General features: G+C 43.1%; 1 protein-coding gene across 1 annotated transcript in view; it reads right to left on the bottom strand.

The window, feature by feature from the left end:
• PLXNC1 (plexin C1) overlaps positions 1 to 18,820 on the bottom strand; it is a 75,786-nt gene extending 56,966 nt beyond the window's left edge. Inside the window, exons 1-4 of the mRNA XM_030479219.1 lie at positions 17,417 to 18,820; positions 6,714 to 6,836; positions 5,240 to 5,374; positions 3,144 to 3,244 (exon numbers count right to left, since the gene is read on the bottom strand). Coding sequence (XP_030335079.1) covers positions 3,144 to 3,244; positions 5,240 to 5,374; positions 6,714 to 6,836; positions 17,417 to 18,367 — 1,310 coding nt within the window. The 5' untranslated portion in view covers positions 18,368 to 18,820. The remainder of the gene's footprint in view (positions 1 to 3,143; positions 3,245 to 5,239; positions 5,375 to 6,713; positions 6,837 to 17,416) is intronic.
• Between the last annotated feature and the right edge of the window lie 396 nt (positions 18,821 to 19,216).

Below are 19,216 nucleotides of genomic sequence, written 5' to 3'. Positions count from 1 at the left end.
TATAAATTCTTGCAATAGCCTTGCACAGGCCAAGAATAATATGAATTCCACTCACCTAAAGATGAGATTATTTTATTATTTCCCTATATTTAGACAATTGACATTGTTTGCAAGCACATTGGAATGAATATAACAGACAAATATTATTTGTGAACCACATGGTTCTGAAAATTAACATACGGACTCAGACAACTGCTAAGTCTGGCTTTCTTGAAAAGCTGGACTGGACCGGACCCTATACTAGTATGAAGGTATGAAATCCTAGGATCAGATTTCAGACATACATAGATATGTGTACAGTGAAAAGCAGAGTCAAGATTTTTTTTAACCTTTCACAGCAAGCTAGTTCTTTATACGACTAAGGATTCCTCTTCACAATTGGGATAGAGTTCCTCCTATTTCATTACGATAACACAATATCTATGCATACCAGTTCATTCATGTTTACCTGTCTCTGCTTCACTAATCTTGTATTAACTACATGGCCTACTGAGTTTGCCCTGTCTGCCTTGCTAAAGCATACTGATGTCCTCATGGAATGAGAATACAGTTTAAGGAAAAGATTTGGCTTCCTTTTCCAAGGTGCCAGCCCCTGAATGAAGTCCACAGATGTCATGCACACTGACCAAATTCAAAAGTGGGTCTGGTCATAGCAGATAACTATAGCATATCGTGTTATTTCCATATGGAAAATAAATGTAAAGCATCAGTGCCTTGTATTGGAATAGTTTCAGCATACTTCAGGTAAATCTGATTCATTTATAGAAAATCTATAAACATTGAGAGGAATCACACAATGCTATGACTAATTGTTTTGAATGATTGTAAGTGAAAAGGAGAATTTATATATTTGTCCCTATGGAAGACAGTGTAGAAATAGGAACAGCAGAAACATTTTGTCTCATTTTGTTTTCACTTGCAGTAAGATGTGCAGATTTTTTCATCAAACTACTGGATTTGCGTTGACACTGTCTTTAAAAATCAAGCACTGCCGGGAAGTTTTATTTAAAAGATGGAGTGCATATTTAATATAAAATTTATTTCCCATGAAAGTACAAAACATATAATTGATCTCAAAATTATTGTGGAATATACTGCTTTAGTGGACATGTATGGATGTATTTAATTAAAATATTGGCTAAAACCATGTCTTCTTTTTCTAAAGCCTCACTCAGTGCTCCCTCTTCACAAAACCAAATATTTAATGATGCTAAGTGCTTAACAGTGAAAAATTACGTGGGTGTTGAACAAGATTTGTATTATAGTAATTTATTTTTTCTTCAAAGGAATAAATTATTTCTGTTTCAACCAGATGGAAACTTTTGGTGATTCCCCTTGTAAGTAGGGGATTTCCTGACTAATAAATGTTATTCACAACTCTTTATAAGGTAACTAAAACCTTAGCACTGTAACATATACAGTTTCTAACAAGGTAGCAAAAGAGAGTTTGAAGACATTACAGAATAAAGACCTACTCTCTTCTAGTAACTAACTTTGCAAACACAAAGTAGCAGGTCTTCATCAAAATCACGTTAACACTGAAACAAACCAAAATCATACAATCATAGAATGGTTTGGGTTGGAAGGGACTTTAAAGATCATCTAGTTCCAACCCCCCTGCCATGGGCAGGGACACCTTCCACTAGACCAGGTTGCTCAAAGCCCCATCCAACCCGGCCCTGAACACTTCCAAAATGGGTCACATTAACCTTCTAAAAGAAGGCTACTAGTGGATTTCCTCAAAAATCAATCTTACAACCACTTTTGTTTCATGTTTTAATCACTGATAAACTGGCATAAAAGAAAGTTTACACTGTCGACATCTGCTGATGATACAAAGTTGGGAATATTACCATGCAGAGGAAGATGAGAACCTGGATAACCTAGAAATGGGATGACATATCAAAGTATAAAGCACAAAGTATTGCACCTAGAGCAATAAAAATCTCACAACCCATATGTGTTATAGAGTGGAAACTCATCAGCTGGAAAGAAAACAAAGAAAAAGAAGGACCTGGGGCATTATTTGATGATGGATGACTGTGGCCCATCAATGTGATGCTGTCATGAAAAAGACGTTTGTGATCCCAGGACACACTAAGTAAGGTGCCTCCTGGACAGACTGATTAAACACCACCGAGCAAGGCACAGCTGAAATCTCTTCTGGAATACTATGATAATTAGTTCTGGCCATCCTTACTTTAAAAGGTTGCATAAACTTCATAGAAGGGCTACTGGAGAGGAGTTGAGTTAAGAAGATATTAGTGAAGTTAGCTGTTTCAGCACACCAAAATAAAACTGAAAAAAGAGACTGTTTTCACAGTAACATTGAGGAGACGTGAGGGAGGGGGGATCACATATTTAAGCCAAGGTGATGTGAGTGCCAGAACAAATGAGTATAGCCTGTCCATGAACTTACACGTGATGAAAATGAGCAGACACATTTTAACCAGCAGAAAAATGAGACTCTCAGCCACACAACCAGGTCAGGGAGGACAAAAAGCCTATCTAAATTTAGGATGGTCCTGAATTAGTTTATGAGTAGGTTTATATAATGTGGTTGCTTGCAATTGCAAGACTAGGCTTGATAACCCAGGCATTTCTCCAGTCCAGCCCAAAGACTTACAATAGCTTTCAAACCGGCTTCAAAGAAAGCAGCAAAACTAATGACTCAAATGTGGGGATGAAGTGTTTAGAAAGAAATTGTCCTCTGGCCTAAACCAAAGGCAGTGGTTCCAAAGCAAGGAACGATGAACATTGAAGACAACTGAGCACTCTTTCCCCTTCGCCCATGCAAGTTGCTCCCAGCTATTAAGATACTTCAAGCATGAGTACAGAATTTTATCTCTCAATCAATCTGGAAAGCAAAAACAGCTGTTTTAAAAACAAAGTAATTTCTTTTTCTTAGCCCAACATATATTTCATGATTAGATCTCAAAAATCTGAGGGTTAACATGGTCTTTAAAAGGGGCAGAGCTCCCTTTCACACGACAATAAAGTGTCTCACATTTATGGCTATGACTGATTCCATAAAAATTCACTAGATATATAATCTTGATGCTGAATTGCCCCAAGGCAGTCAAAATGTACACTGACTGATAATTCATTGCTTTTACATGAAGGTCTAAAATACAAAAAAATACCTTTGAGTCAAAGAACACCACCCACAGTACGGATCCTTTACAGATAAGCATTCTTGCTGGGAAACATATCTACCGCAATTTGCAACTGGTATTCTTCTCACCTAAAACCAAAGAATGCAGTAACACACTGAATTAAAATAGCCTCCATAAACCAGGAAATTGAGGGTTACCGTTAAAAATCTGACAGCAACCAAGCACAATCCCACCGGGGAAGTTTCCTTATGGATTCCCCTCTGCCAGAAGACCTTTGGATAGAAATATGCAGCCTATTTTACACACGCTGTATTTTGCCATCAGATGATGAATCACTTCTGATAATGACAATTTGGTTCTACTACTCAAAGGCCAGCATGGACAGATTAATGCAAGAAAGACTGATTAGCATAGTGAATTATAGATAACAATAGAAAAGAGGTATATTTTACAAATGATGCTTTGCTTAGCAGAACACCATTTTCCTCTCATCAAAACTGAGATTTTTAAATGACTGATGAAGGTGCATCCAAAAATGCATGCGCAAAACAAAATGCATCTGTGTTTGCATCACCATGTCAGGTTCCTGCATGTGCACACTAGAGCAAACGCATGCAACTACTCAGCATGCATGAAAATGCCATTTCAATAAATAAATGTAGATAATTGCGGCTATATTGTATGTAGCTATACTTGTACATTCAGCTTGAATATCCTAGCCAGCCATTTTCAGAAAAGGAAAGGAAAAAGAAAAAGAGAAAGCTGATTACAAATATTGAATACAAATACAAATAATGTCATTAATCACAATATTAATCAATAATCTTAGAAAAATATTCCTTATTCAAACCTTTTTTTTTTTTTTACAAACTTGCAAGAATTAGAAGTTCCTACTGTTTGAAACAGCCACAAGGATACATGGCTTTCTGCAAAATTATATTTACTGGGGTTTTCAGCTGTATCTTGTAAAAATCAATTTATCTGAAGGCATGTGAGATGATCAGTTCAGAAACCAGCCAACATCACAGACTACTAGCAAGTTAACAAAGACAGTGTAGAAGCCTTATTTAAGCTCCAAGAGATGATCAGAGCAGCATTTATTCCTAAAAGCTGTTGTTCCTCTATAACTCTTTTACCAAAGTTATAGAAAATGAAAATCATTACTTTGAATATCTACATACACTTTTGACTGAAATTTTGATTCCTTCTGCATTTTTGATGAATAGGTTATATCAATCAGGAGTTCTCCTACCAACTTACCCACTCATATAGCAGGTTAAAATGCTACATTCACTGATGGAAAAGTGATTTTACTGTAAATGAAGTGCTGGGTGAAATCCTGTCCAGCTAAGATGGACAGACAAACCTTACATTTTCACTGCCATCTTCCCCACTGCTGGTGAGACAAAGGAATATGCTGACTTGATACTCAGCAGCCCTGATGCAGGACAGGCAGCAACAACTGCATCAGCTCCTGGGAGCCGCTCTCTGCTTGACATGCAGCTCTAACATGCTTGCTCACATGCAGTAGCTCCCAGTGATTGCTGAACTCCTTGGCCTCACTATGCATAGACATTAATCACTTCTGATTGTGGTTTCGTTTTGTCTTAAAGTCTATGCCTAACTGAAGATGATAGGAATTTTATCATTGATTTCAGCAGAACTAAGACTTCAAACCCATCTCAAATTAAGAGATTTCTCCACATTAAGAGCTCCATAATTGACCTACCAGACCCTAACCTACCAATACTTGGATTGCTAATTCAGAGGAACTCTGTCTCCAAAGAGTCTAGAAGTTTTGTTTGCTACTCCAAGCTTGATTCTGCATGATGCCTCCAGGAAAAAGAGAAACAAAGACCCTCTCAACAGAATGACACAAAAAGCATGAATTAAGGGTGTTGCTGAATCAGAGGGCAGCATCACAGAGTGGAAGCTATTCTGCGCTCTGCAGAAGTGGAGCCCAAACTCAGATAACATAGATAGTAGATGTAAAGTTGGAAACTGCAGTTTGGATATTTTAAGGTCTAACTCTGACCCAGACTGATACTTCACTCATAAAGTGACAGAAATCCTTAAAGCAGCAGTTAGCTTCAATTTATTATTCAATTTAATATTGTGCTTACCTTACTGGCAGAGGACAGATAGATGTAGTTGTTATCTACTGGATCAAGTCGAAGTTTGGAGAAAATGGAGGTTTCTTCCTTTATTTCGTATAAAACCTCTGGGCAATTAGACTCCATATCCTCATTAAGAATAGCCTGAAACACATGAAATCAAATTACGCAGAAGTCCTTTTATTGATCAGTCAGCATTTTAAACAAAAGCCTAATTTCAGCTACATCAAAGCTGAGGTGATTTACTGTGCCCTGATTCAATTCACCTACTGCACTGGCTTTCATGGTGCAGAAAGATGAAGGAAACGACCACCAGAACAGATTTTCAACCAAATCCATGCTAGACACATTTTCCACTGAATCTGGCACTGGTTTAGTATATGAAACATCACTTCCACTGAGTATGTTCCCGATGGATGCAGAAACTCAATGTGGAAGATACGCCTATATCCCAGTCATAATGTGCTATGAATGGAGAAGAAGGTATTAGCCTTCAGGAAACAAATTAACATCCAGAGGCCCATAACGTAAAGAGGAACCTACGTACATTACTGACAACTGTCTCCAGGACAGAATGTTCTCTGGCTTCTGTGACTACACATCTGAGGTGGTATTTCTTTTTCTTACCTTGCCCAATTCTAAAGATTTCTACCACCCTTCGCATAGAATCCAAGAGAACCAGAGACTCAGAATATTTATTTTGCAAGATAATAAGCACACCAACATTGATAGAAAGTTTTTCAAAAACACGACTAAACAAGGGAGATATGTTCGTGGCCTCTACGGTGTTAAGGAGACACGGAAGACTTCCATTTCATTTTTCATTATTAAAAGCACGATGAAATCAAATGGGCAAAAGCTTTTTAAGCTCTCTACTATATTCTTCTCCAAGTGTCTGCTAAATAAAACCAAAAAATGAGAGTCATTCTTTGCAGTGTAGACAGGAAATGCATATTCTCACAAAACCCAGTAAAAAATTAAAGCATAAAAGACATTTGACTGGATGGCTGAAAAGTTTAATAATGAGATAAGATGACTTTCACTTCCAGTGATTGATTTAAACTAGAGTAGGTCAACCACTCAGAAGCAAAGACTTTTCTCTCTAACAGACAGCTATTCACATCACATAGATAGGCTAACAAAGAAATAAATAGGCTTCCGAAATCTAACAATATTTAATACTTCTATTGGAAAATCAAAAGAAGGAAGGAAACAAAAGACAGTCCATAAATTGATACTGTGGGTATTAGCAGTTGAATGAAATGTTTCAATGAATTTTAAGCAGGGTACATAATTGCTTTTGAAAGTTAGTTTGCTCTCCAAGTAACAATAGAGCAGTTACTTCACAAACAAACAAAAAAGAAATAGAGATTCAGGGGACTGTATCTGTTTATAATACAGTGCCTAAACCAGGAAACATTTACCCACTTGAACACAGCAGCAGCCGATACAGAAGAGCAGTAAGATGCCACACTCATCTTACCTTCAGTAACTGTCCATCGTCTGTTCCCAAAAAGAGAACTATCTGATTCAAAACAACCGTGCCATAAACAGCCACTAAACCAGAGTGAATCAAGGTAGGTAATTTCTTGATTGATCGTGCCTCCTGGAAATCAGATATAAGAAAAAACTATTACAAAATCATTCACCTATACTGCAAAACATTAAGAAAAAGAAGAATCCCTGGAAAGACTCTAAGAGAACTCAGCTTTAGACAATACTTAGGGTATCATTTCAATTCTGACACAACTTCAGAGCAACGTATAATTGGAAATGGCACATGAAATGACTTCTTTTTTTATACATGGCAACTGGTCACATCTGTGATAAAGATCACATCTCCTGCAACAAGTTACTTTGCAATAGAATTTCTCTTTTTTTGAACATAGCCCTTGGGTTAATTCTGAATTGCTAGTTCTTCTCAATGAAGCCATGTTTTACTATCACCTCGCTGAACCTACCATGAAGGCTACAGATACACTCAGTAATCACTTTTAAAGGCATGCAACTATAGTGAAGAAAGGAGGCACTTCAAGCACACAAACATTTGTGTGTGTGTATGCCAAAAAATGCTGAGCTTCATCCTCCCCTTTCTGGTTTCCTACTTTACACTAAAGGAAGTTGAGACTTGCGTATTACATCAATATAAAAATTAGATAAAGCAGTATAAAGTTCATGTCAGGGAGAATATAAATGTACTTGTGTAAACTTTAAAATCAACATGTTACCTACAACTCTCCATCCAAGCTGGAGGAAGTAAAGTGGCAAACACACGTAAGCAGCTCATGAAAGAAAACATCATGCAGGAAATCCCTGTATCTTGTGGAAGGAAAAACCAAACCAAATAAACCCGACTGCAGGTGATCGAGTGCTGAAAGGAAGCCCTGATGTGTGAAAATAAAGTCATTTGCCAGGTGAGAGGTGGTCTCTGCCACCAACTCCCCAGAAGCCCAGGTATCTCCCTAACAAGCAGTAACTCAGCTTTGCAGTCCTGTAATTGCTTTAAGTCAATCTCCATGGCAGATACTGCCAAAAGTGTGATATCACCTGCTCTCTGAACAGGTCCAACCCCAGACAAGCTCTGCCTCCCCTTCCCCTCTATTAGTATATAATGCTTTCCAGTGAGCTGAGTTAAGGAAATTATGGGCTAGAGAATTATCTGTAAATCCATCTACCTATGTACCTAAATTTTCATTTAGTCATTCTCCTCATCACATGAACATGTGGCTGCACAGACACCAGTGCTGGCACAAAAGAGCGTCAGACATGGAGAGGTGGGGGGCAAGAACTCAGGTAAGACCAGGTCCTTGGGAACAAGCCCTATGGGTCAGCTTACAAAATCCAGAATCTCAGCCTCAAGGACAGATTTCTAAACCGACAGGAACCCTCCGAGTGTGCAAGAACCTATTTCACTTCAATGTACACACAAAAAAACCAAGGTATGAGAATGGACCATTAAAACTGACATTTTGCAGAAAGGTGAAGGCATTTCTCAAAGTTATAAAGCGCATCCATGACACAGTAACAGCTGAATTCAACTGTCTTTTATACTAGGATGCTGGCTTAACCCCAAAAACTCTTTCCACACAGAAATAGATTTTTTTCTAAACTGCAATCCTAAGTCAATTAAAATCTTTTTCAGTTGTCTGAATTATTTTAATTAGCTTGCAAGAACAGCCACTTGGAATAAAAGAAGACTTGATTAACTTTCATATTTAAAGATACTATTTTTTTTCACGTAGCAAGAAAAAGACACTGGAACTGTCATTTACTGGCACAGAACTTCAGTAAAACCCACTTATGAAACTTCAGTACCATGGAGGTCTATTTTAGATATGGGAGGGAAGAAAAGATTGTAAGCATTTTGAGGTAGAAAAAGTTAACTTACTTTTCTATTAGATCAGAAGGTAATAGAACTCCTGCACTGGCGCACACAATGAGCCTTCCCTCACACTAAGGAGTGAAAAGGTGAAGCTGTCAGACTTTCATTTCCATCAGAATTAGGATTTCTTTTTTCTGCAGTGCACCATGTAGTAGCGTAAGGAAAACAAACTCCCCCAGGTTCCTCATGGACTGTACAATCAGATCACAGAAGAGGGAAGGACTCACCCAGTCTCTGAAAAGCTTTGCTGCCAGATTTTATTTTGACCCACATACTAGTAAAATAACTAGTGTCATATCAGTGCATCCTCCTCATCTGACTGAAGAACCAACACTGACAAGTGTGGAAGCCTCCTCCCCTCATTCTGCTTGCTAGAGGGAGGGTCAATGCAACATTGAGCTAATACAGATAAGAAGAGAGGGAATTTAGACGGTGGGCAGTCACAACAAAAACTGCCTTCTCGTTTCTGCAACCTATTCTCCAGCTTGCCCATTCCCTCCAGCGTGTAGCTGCTGCTTCCACCCTTCTGTCACCCCTTTTCCATGTGCATTTATTTTTTTAACAAGCCCTTTACCTCTTCCACTGTGACTAATGGGGTCAGCACTGTAGGGCCTTCCCAAGCTTTTTCTTTCACAGTGAAATCCATCCTTAAAATGCATTTACAGTCTAACCTTCCTTTGTACTTGAAGAGTCACTCATCTCCATGATCATCTATCTGCCTATCCTGGAACATTTTCAGGCTCATACTAAAACCAAGAAAAGCAAAAGAAAATACCATACTGTTCTAGAAGACCTTTATTTTTTTAATTCTTCAGTTCTACCCTCTGTTCTATTCTATAGTCCCTCAAAATCTTCATGTGCACAGGTAAGCCTAGGGATTTCCTGAGTTAACCTACATTTTGCTTTTAAGTTCACCCCACTATGCTGTTTGGTTATTGGCATGAAAGGTATTTACACTCATTTTCAATTTTGCATCTCATTTTCAGATTTATCTCTGTATGATTCCAGCTGCAGCAACAATATTCACACTCCTACTTTCTGTCTTGATTTCCTCCTGATTGTTTTACATTGCGTGCCTCAGAGGGAAGGGCAGCATTTTTAGCTCACAGAGCCTTCATCATATTGCAGCTGGCCAAAAAGTGAAAATAAAGGGTTTCAGCATCAGAGTGAATGAACAGATGCAGCTATACAAAAGCACACAAGACTAGTCAACACTAGAACAATACATACATGTTTTTTCTAGAGGGAAAAAACTTCTGGAAGCTCATTCTTCTTTCTTAACTTCAGCACCCTTCAACCACCTGCATTGATGATTATTATTATATCAGAAGATAACAAACTTAAATATTGGTGCGTGCAGTGAGCCTTTATTAGGGCTAAGGAATGAGGAGATGAACTGGTCCAAAATTTTATTTCCAGGAGGTTTTTTAATTTGTGCACTGCATAGCAGGGTCTTCACTGAGACCTTGCAGAGGCAAGATCCTGAGCCTCATGATGCAAGACAGGAGGGACAGTCAGAGGCTACACTTGAGTGAGAGGCTGATCCTGAGATGGGGAGGCTAGAAATTTGTGACTTCCTACAGCAGCAGAAACACCCCTTCTCCACCCTCAGATCTAAGTTCATAGAACTGGCAAAGCATTAGCAGGGAGCAAGAAGAAGCAATGGGTGACTCTGGTTGGAGATTCCTTCCTGTGAAGGATGAATACACACATCTGCTAAACAGTTAAACCTCTTAAAACAGGTTTCTTTTTTTTTGGGGGGGGGACACATGTTCAATCCATTACACTGCAGAGACTGATGATGATTTTCCATTTTCCACTACCCATTGTTGCACATCTACGCTGATACTAAAGACATGGCCTAGCGCAGATCAGAACTACAGAGCTCTGGGGAAAAAGTGAATGAGATGGGACCCTAGGCTTTGTTAACCCTATGGGGTCAGTGAAAGGTGGTGCTCTTTGGGATTTGCTACTGACAAACAAGGAAGAACTTACTGGAAATGTAATCATCAATGGCAGCCTTCACTGCAGTAACTATGAAATAACTGAGTTCAGGATCCTGACGGTGGTAAGAAAAGAACAGCAGAGTACAGAGCTGGAGACCAGGCTTCAGCTTGTTCAGGGAACTGGTTTGTGGGATCCCCTGAGAGGTAGCTTTGTGGTGGAAACAGAAACAAGCGACTGAGGAGAAACTGCCTGGACACACAAGGATGGTGTTAGGAAAGCCCAGGCTCATCTGGTTTTGAAACTGGCAAGGGACGTTATGGGCAACAAGAAGAGCTTCTACCACCACCTGAGCAATAAAAGAATAAACAACGAAACTGTGCGTCAGCTGCTGAATAGGTCAGGTGATTTACTGACAATGGATGCAGACAAGGCTCTGGACTTGTCTGACCTTGCTGGTCCTTTGAACCCACGTTGTTCAAGAAGGAGAGAAAGTACCAGTACTGGAAGAGGATTAAACCAGGGATTTCTTAAGAAATCTCAGCTTATAGAACTGCCAGGGAGGCCAGATGGGATCTTTAAGAAGATGCCGAGAGACTGTCTGATGACAATGGCTGAATGGCTGCAAGGCCATTCTCTCATACTTCTAAAGTTGTGGAGATTAGAGGAAGTCTTGAACAACTGAATAAAGGCAAATACTACACATATCCTCAAAAAAGCCGAGGATAACCTGGGGAACTACACATTGGTCAGCCTCACTTCTTTCCTGGCAAAATCATGGAGCAAATCCTCTTGTAGGCTATTTCTGGACATAAGAAGAAGAAAGTGGCTGGGAAAAGCCAGCATGGATTTACCAAGGATAAATCATGCCCAACTAACTTGAGTTATTTAAAAGATATGTAGATGTAGCACTTAAGGACATGGTTTAGTGGTTCACCACCTTTTGTGATGAAATGACTCAATTTGTGGAGGAGGGGAGAACAGATCTCATTTACTCTGACTTTAGCAAGGCTCTTAACACCATTTCCCACAGCATCCTTGTATTCAAGTTGAGATGCTACAGTTTAGACAGGACTACTGGATGCATTAAAAAAATGGATGGATCATCAGGCTCAAAGGCTATTGGTTAATGGTTTGTACTCTATCTAGTCACTGGTTACAAGTGGAGTTCCTCAGGGAACCCATCCTGGGACATGTCTTGCTCAGTATCTTTATTAATGATCTGGAGGAAGACACTGAAAGCTTCTGGGTTAAGCTTGGATGATATCAAAATGAGTGGACGTGCTTCAGTGCAGGGCTGCCATTCAGAGGGACCTAAAGAAGCTGGAGAAATGGACCAAGAAGAACCCCAAGAAATTCAACAAGGACAAATGCAAAGTCCTGCACCTTGGATGGTTTAACCCCCTGTGATGATATAAGTTGAGGAGGTCCTGGAGGGCAGGAGGCTGAACAGCATAGCCATGCAGCAGCAAAGGTCAACAGCATCCTGAGCTGTATCAACAGAATAATAGCCAGATTGATCAAGGAAAGAGATTATTCTCCTCTGCCTGGTACATGTTCAATTATGTCTAGGATACTGCACTCAGTTCTTGGACTCTCCGTACAGCACTGATCTTGATAAATTGGAGTTCAGCAGTTGGCCACTGTGATGGTTGGAGCCTGGAGCACCTGTCCTATGAGAAAAGCCTGAAAGAACTGGGTTGGTTCAGCCTACAGAAGAGACAATTTCAGAGGGACCAGAGAACCCAGGAATAAGCTGCATGCAGGACTAGGGGTGATGATGCAAACTGGAACAGGTGCGGTTTCTAGTGGACAGGAGATTAAAATACATCACTATGAGGACAGTGAAGATAACAGGTTGTCCAGAGAGGTTGTGCAGTCTCCATCCATGGAAGTTTCAAGATCCAATAGGACAAAAGGCAGAGCAAACTTGTCTGATCTCAGAGCTGACCCTGCTGTGAGCTGAGGGCTGGAGCAGAGGCCTCCTCTGAGGTTCCTTCCAAGCTGAAAGACTCTGTGATTCCAAGGAAGCAAATCCTCTGTTCAAGAAGTCCCAGGCTCTCAGAAGTTTGCGCTAAGAACACTTAGTGAAGCCAAATGACTAAAAGCAACTCTTCTTACTGACGCTGTGAGAGTTTACAAGTCTCCTATGGTTTACTTCCCACACCAAACAGGAATGAACTGAAAACCAATTGTAATCAGACAGAACTATTCACTTCAGAAACATGAACTCTAGAAATCTATCAAACATCAGATGAAATACTAGCAGTCTGGTAATACACAGGAGATGACTTTGCTACTAGAAAATTAATTACAGAATCAATTTTGATACCAAATGATATTTAGAAGTCTGTAATTCTTTCCTTAAAGCCCATGAATCATTTTGGAATGAGTTACCACACAAATTCAAATGTCATTCCTGAAAATTAATGGCCGTGATTAAACTGATGTGACTCTGTTGGCTTCAAAATCTCACTTCAGTAGAGCTTCTAACAGCTAAGATTTGTCCTAGGATTCCAAACCATGCTCAATAAATTAAGGGGCATATACCAACCCACATATTTATCACCCACTGAAAAATGCAAAAAAATCAAAGAACAGACTGTTACATATCTTTACTTACATTAAATAGTAGATGAAAATCCAACCAAGACAGCTTATCATTTAGTAACTATCACAGCTACTTAGCCTTTGCACATCATAAAATAAACATTTTGATATTAACTACAGCAACAGGTATATGCCTAACGCTTTTTTTATTTTCTCCCTGTAAAACTGCAGAATCCTTTTCTTCCCATGCAACTTTTTTTTAATGGCAAAATTAATTTCCAGATTTGTCATTGTGGTTAGGTAACATCCTACAACTCCCTCCTGTCCTCTAATTTGAGCACTTCTCCTACTCATCTGCTTGGCTGTGATCCACAAGATCCTGGGATCTCTGTAAGACATAGAAGATTCTAGTTGCTCCCGCTCAGCCCTGGAACAGAAGAAAACGTTTTCTTAAAGTTCACTAGCTACTGAAGCAAGTTTGTGGCAAATTCCAGCATTCCCCCTATGTACTGGCTAAGGAGCTTCAATTTCACGATTGTGATTCACCAAAAATGTTTGTTAGTACTCAGTCAGCTTTCTGAAAAAAAAAAGGAGAATGAGATTTGGCAAATTCACATTTATTAACTAGGGATATTGTGAAGAAGATGTGCTTACATACATGCAGGTTATACTAGAGAGTCCATTAACGCCTACACCTCAACAATGCGTGTAAGTAGATATACTCAAACTAAGAGACACGTGGAACAGAGGAAAACAAACTGAATATGAAACCACAAAATGTTTTCAAAGTAGTTTGATCTAAGAGACAATCTGCCTCTTGCTAGTTAGGGATCATGTCTCTGGGAATCCAGTACTCTCTATTTCCAGAATAAACACATCCAGCTAGGACAAAATGCTTTGTGCACACTACTGCATGAAACAAAACCAAAATTAGCTAGCTCTCATAGGGAGCAGAATTTGTAGCAGTCACATACTTTTTGATAAAGTTGCTAAGCAAGGATCTTAAAGACGATAAATTTTCAACAACAGACTCAAATATAGCACTAAAACTTCATGCAACTGTCAACTTTGGCCTAAGTAGCAATGTGAGGCTAAAGAGATTACGCACCTACAGTAAGTTCCTACAGGATATGGAACAATTTGGTTCCAATCCAGTAAGGTACTCAAATTCATGCTTAACTTTAAATGCATGGGCATGAAGATGATGGAACTACTTATATGCTTAATGTTAAATATGCCTTTAAGTGCTTTATTGGGTTAGGGCCAGAAAGCTCAGCACCTTACAGGAATGAGTTGGAGTAGAACATACAGCAGTAGTGTAGCAGGGAATTTAGGACCGCAGATACCTTGGGCTAAGTCCCTCTTCCACTGTGCTATTGAGAAGCACAGCGCTAACACACAGTGTCAACACAGTGCAAACACAAACAGCTGCGTAAGTGCAGACTGGTAAGAGGATGTCTTCCCGAAAGGTAATCAGAATAATTGGGAGAAATCTGAAGAATGACAACATCAGAAGGAAAACAAAGTGCCACTACTCTCTAACGTATATTCTGACTACACACTACTCCTGCAGTGAAAAACATTTGTATTTTTAATTCCTACATAAACTGACAGACCCTCCGTGATCCATGTACTTCATCACACCACCTGAGCTCCAGAATTCAAGTGTACCCAGCAAAGAAGACTAAGACCTACAGCAACCTACAACACATGGCATCTGAAATGCAAAAGTCAGGCTGACATTCAGCATGATCCACCCACGACAAACACCGTACAGGTCTTACACCCCAGGCAATCATAGCACTGCAACACATCATTTGCTCAGTCCCAACACTGTCTTTAAAAGATTGGTCTTCAAAGTACATGTTCAGTACTGCTGCTTGCTGCCATTCCCACACATCGTACTATAATATACTCCTGACAGCTCCGTGCTACAAGGCACTCCATTCTGGCCAGAGCCACTGCTAGCTACTGCACACACTTTGTCCACAAGCTGTGCACTGATAGAGACGTGCTGGACACCATCCTCCTGCCAGTTCTGAAGCCTGCACGCTTCTGAGTCCAAAAAGAACATGTTCCACATTTGCAGAGACTCCCATGACTTGGTGAGAGACAGTAGAAGAATCTGGTCTAAACAACCCAGAAGCAGCAGCATATGGGCCTGTCATCTCCAAACTTACTCTGCAATAGCCTAGCCTAACCTTCTGTAGTATGAGAAACATATTAAAGCTGAACTACATGCATTTATTTCTATGTTTATACACCATAAGCACATGTAATTAGCTTAAAAGGGAACTTAATTAGCTACATAATGTTATAGGCCATATTACTACGCAACACCCAGATGTCCTTCTATCTTACAAAATCTATCTTCCCTGTCAGTGGTAAACTGTGTTTATTGTGCCAAAATATCATGATTAATAACATCACCATAGTTAGGGACATAATGTTAAGCAAACAATCCTTTTAATCACCTTTACAGTTGGGATTAATCAGCACTGTACCCAAATATAATCTACGTTTCCAGAAGGGACAAGCCTTTTGGGACATGAAAGTAACTTTGGAGTTACGGGAGTCTGATCTGAATCAGACTAATCCATAAGCAAGTGGATTGTTGATTTTTCATATTCAGGCACTGAGAGGCAATGGAGATGGGGGACTGAGAGGAACACTAGTCAGACAGAAATACCCACCTTATCTTTACCTGCATTGTTACTCTATGAAATCCATGAGACTCTTCTGGTTTTTATTTTTTGGTTTGCAAGCTCAGAAAGCACCTCATGAAGAAACTCCATGAGTAATTAGGAACAAATAATGCAAATTAAAAATCCAGCTAGCCAATAGGTATTTTGGGATAAGGATGAGACTTCAAATTCAAACTTCTCACAAGTCTGCCTTGTGAGAGCACAGAAATCATGCAGTAAGCTATAAACGCACTTGAAATCAAAGGTTTGGCTCCAGCTCTGTTGTAAGAGTTTCATTATTTACTTCAGCACAGTTGTTTCACCCACGTATGGGGTTCTCATTCATAACTATGTCCTCTAACACTGGCAGTAGTCTCACAGCTCAGTAGGGAGATGAGCACACTAAATCACACGTGCCCTCCTGGTAGTTTGTATTTGGAAGAATCTCAGCACTGTGCTCTGCTATGGGCTAGATTAGGGAAGCCAAGGAGTGACAGTACATCTACCACACGTCTTCCAAGGAGTTTTCGATAAACTCCCATCGTAGCACAGCAAGGATTCAGAGGTTAAGCTGCAAAATGCCTTAATGGTGAGGGAACTGCAAAAGGCCAGGGCTTGCTTCATGATGGCTTGCTCGACCCCCTACCATTCTCCCTGACATATCCCAGTATTGCTCCTTCAGCTGCAGCTCTGAAAAGACTTCTGAGTGTGACTTAAAAGCACAAACAGGCCTTGCAAGAGCACTTTCTTTGCCTGAATCATATTTTTAGCTTCCCGAATTTATTTTTTAGTTCATTTCTTTATTATTTACTAACGCCACAGAAAAGCTGGTAGCCTTGCTCACCCTGCCCTCCATGTGCCCAGCTCACCATCAAAAGGAGGAAGGAGCTGAACAGAGTGTGTCACAGAAGTAGGTGACCAGGGGCTCTCCATGTGATACCACTGCCTGGGAAAGTGTAACCACAACAACAACAAAGACCTACTGCCTATTTCTGCCTGCTGCGCATACGGGTTTGGGGAGGGGGGTGGCTGTGAGCCCTCTTGAGCAAGGCCAATCCTAGGAGGTTTGGGAAACACCTACCACCAAACAAGCAACCATAAATAACTAGTGAGCAATGGGGATAACAACGCACACAGCTCAGTGCACAGGAGTCAATTTGATGGGCTTTTTTTCATTTCTGATGTAGCTGCAATGACATGAGATGTGAATGCACAGAATAAGGTAGGAAATGCTTTATCTAGGCTGTATGAAAAAAACAGTGAAGTACGACTAATCCTTGCCAGAAAAGGGCACATGGAGTGGTGAGCTTGAGCCTCAGGCCCAACCCAGGATGCCCTCAGGTGTTTCCTCAGACACATCTATCCCAAGATGCAGGTGGGAATGACATGACAGGATCTGGGAAGGGGTCAGATTTTTAGAAACAGAAAGCGCTGGAGGAATCACTAGGGCTGATGGAACCAGGGCTGATGTGCCAAACCTGTTGCAGCTCTGAAGTACCCCAATGAACTTCATGTGCCTTCAGGTCAGAGACACCTAACAACTCATGCACAGTGACACCAGCCACAGCAACAGCATCAACCACAGCGTGCAGGACAAGTGCTTAGCAAAACAATGCCCAGACTTACACAGCTGTTCCCATTCATGACAAAGTGCGTGGATGCGCAGGCTTGCTCCTTCATCTCCTCCATCGCAAAGATGCAGACAGCGGTGGCATTCCAGGCCTTGGCATCCTGTTTGTAGAGGAAAACACCAACCCACCAGCCCCGCTCACCCTGGCGGACGAGGCTGGAGGAAACAATGAGGGTCCTGCACCCGCAGTCCAAATATACGTGCCCTTGCAAAGTAAGGCCACCCTCTGAGGGGCGCAGCTGCCGCAGGACAGCCATACTCGGTGGCTCCGTGCTGTTGCCCACCCTGGCCTTCAAGGTGTAGTAGGGAAAGAAGAGGCGATCTCCCCACTGGAGCGCGTCAACAAAGTGCAAAGGCTCATCTTTGCGCTTGATGATGCCCAGCTCCTCCTTGGACTCCAGGTTGTCCATGCTACGCACCGTGATGACGGTCGCCTTGTCCGACTGGGAAGGCTCGCAGCCCAGATAGTTCCCATAGCTGCCGGTCGAGTAAGTGGCTGCCACTGCCAGGTACCAGGCGCCAGCCAGCTGGAAGACGACTCCAGCGGTGGAGCCGTCGGGCAGGCAGCTGACCACCTCGCTGCGGTTCAAGCGCTGCCGATAGGCCGGCTGCTCCCACACCTCACAGGTGCCATCCTTCTGGGTCCAGCCAGCCAGCAGGACACCCTTCCCGCCGGCCTCCACGTAGGGCAGCAGCAGGTTGCTGCGCATGCCGGGGGGCTCCCCGCAGACCTGCCCCGCCGCCGCCGGCACCACGCGGTGGCGGGGCCGCAGCTCGGGCTGCAGCTCGTAGAGGCAGCTGCCACCCGCCACCAGCACGCCGCCGCTGCTCACCTCGATGTTGTCGATGGGAGCCCCCGGCAGCTCGAAGCTCTGGGGGCCGCCGGCGCCCGCCAGCGCCGCCAGCAGGGGCAGCGCCCAGCTGAGGGCGGGCGGCGCCGCCGCCATGGGCGCGGGCTCGGCTCGGTGCCGCGGGGCGCCTCAGGCGGCAGCGGGCGGCGGGCGCTGCTGCGCCATGCTGCGCGGAGGGGCCGGGCGCGCTGCCGCCGCTGCCGCCGCTTCTCCCTCCGCCGCGGCCGGGCTGCGCGCGGGCGGGGAGTTCCTCTTTCGGGGCGGGGAGGAGGAGGGGGTGCCTGCACGGGAGAGGTGGGCCGGGCTCCTCCGGGAGGGCTGCCGAGCCACCTCGCCGCCGTGCGCGGCCGCTCCCCCTCCGCCCCCCGGCCCCGCCGGCCCGCCTCGCCGTGAACGGTGGGCGGCGGCGACGGCGCGGCGGGAGCCCACCTCGGCCGCCGGGCTGTGGGGGGTCGGGGTGGGGGGCGGCCCCTGCTCCGCGGAGTGGCGGGACGCGGAGAGGAGCGAGACGTGCCTCGCCTCGCCTCGCCTCGCCTCGGGCGGGTCACCTCGCCTGGCTGCCAGCCGGGGCGGCGCCCCCTTGCGCGCCTCCCGCGGCCGCCCGGTCCCCCACGGGGACCCCTCCGGGGCAGGGCGGCCCCCGCGCACCCCGCTTTGCCTCGCCCCCTGTGGCACCGTGCGGGCAGCGGGCGGAGGAAGGAGGCAGCGCGGCCGGGGGGAAGGAAGGTGCTGAGCTTGCCGGAGGGCGCGGGGTGCGGGCGCAGGGGTGGCTCTGCTGATGTGCACGCTGCACGCCCGGCAACCCGGCTTGTGTCCCTCAGTACTCTGCACCGCTGTCCTGCTGAACAGCAAGCCCCGAAGCCCGGTCCTGCGCTGCTACCGTGAGCGGGAAGATTGAGGTGTCGGATCTCTGGTTAGAAATCTCATGGCCTGAGGTAGAACAAA

This window comes from Strigops habroptila, chromosome 3, assembly GCF_004027225.2.
Source record: "Strigops habroptila isolate Jane chromosome 3, bStrHab1.2.pri, whole genome shotgun sequence".
In the NCBI taxonomy this organism is placed as follows: domain Eukaryota; kingdom Metazoa; phylum Chordata; class Aves; order Psittaciformes; family Psittacidae; genus Strigops; species Strigops habroptila.
This window is presented reverse-complemented; position numbering and strand designations above follow the sequence as displayed.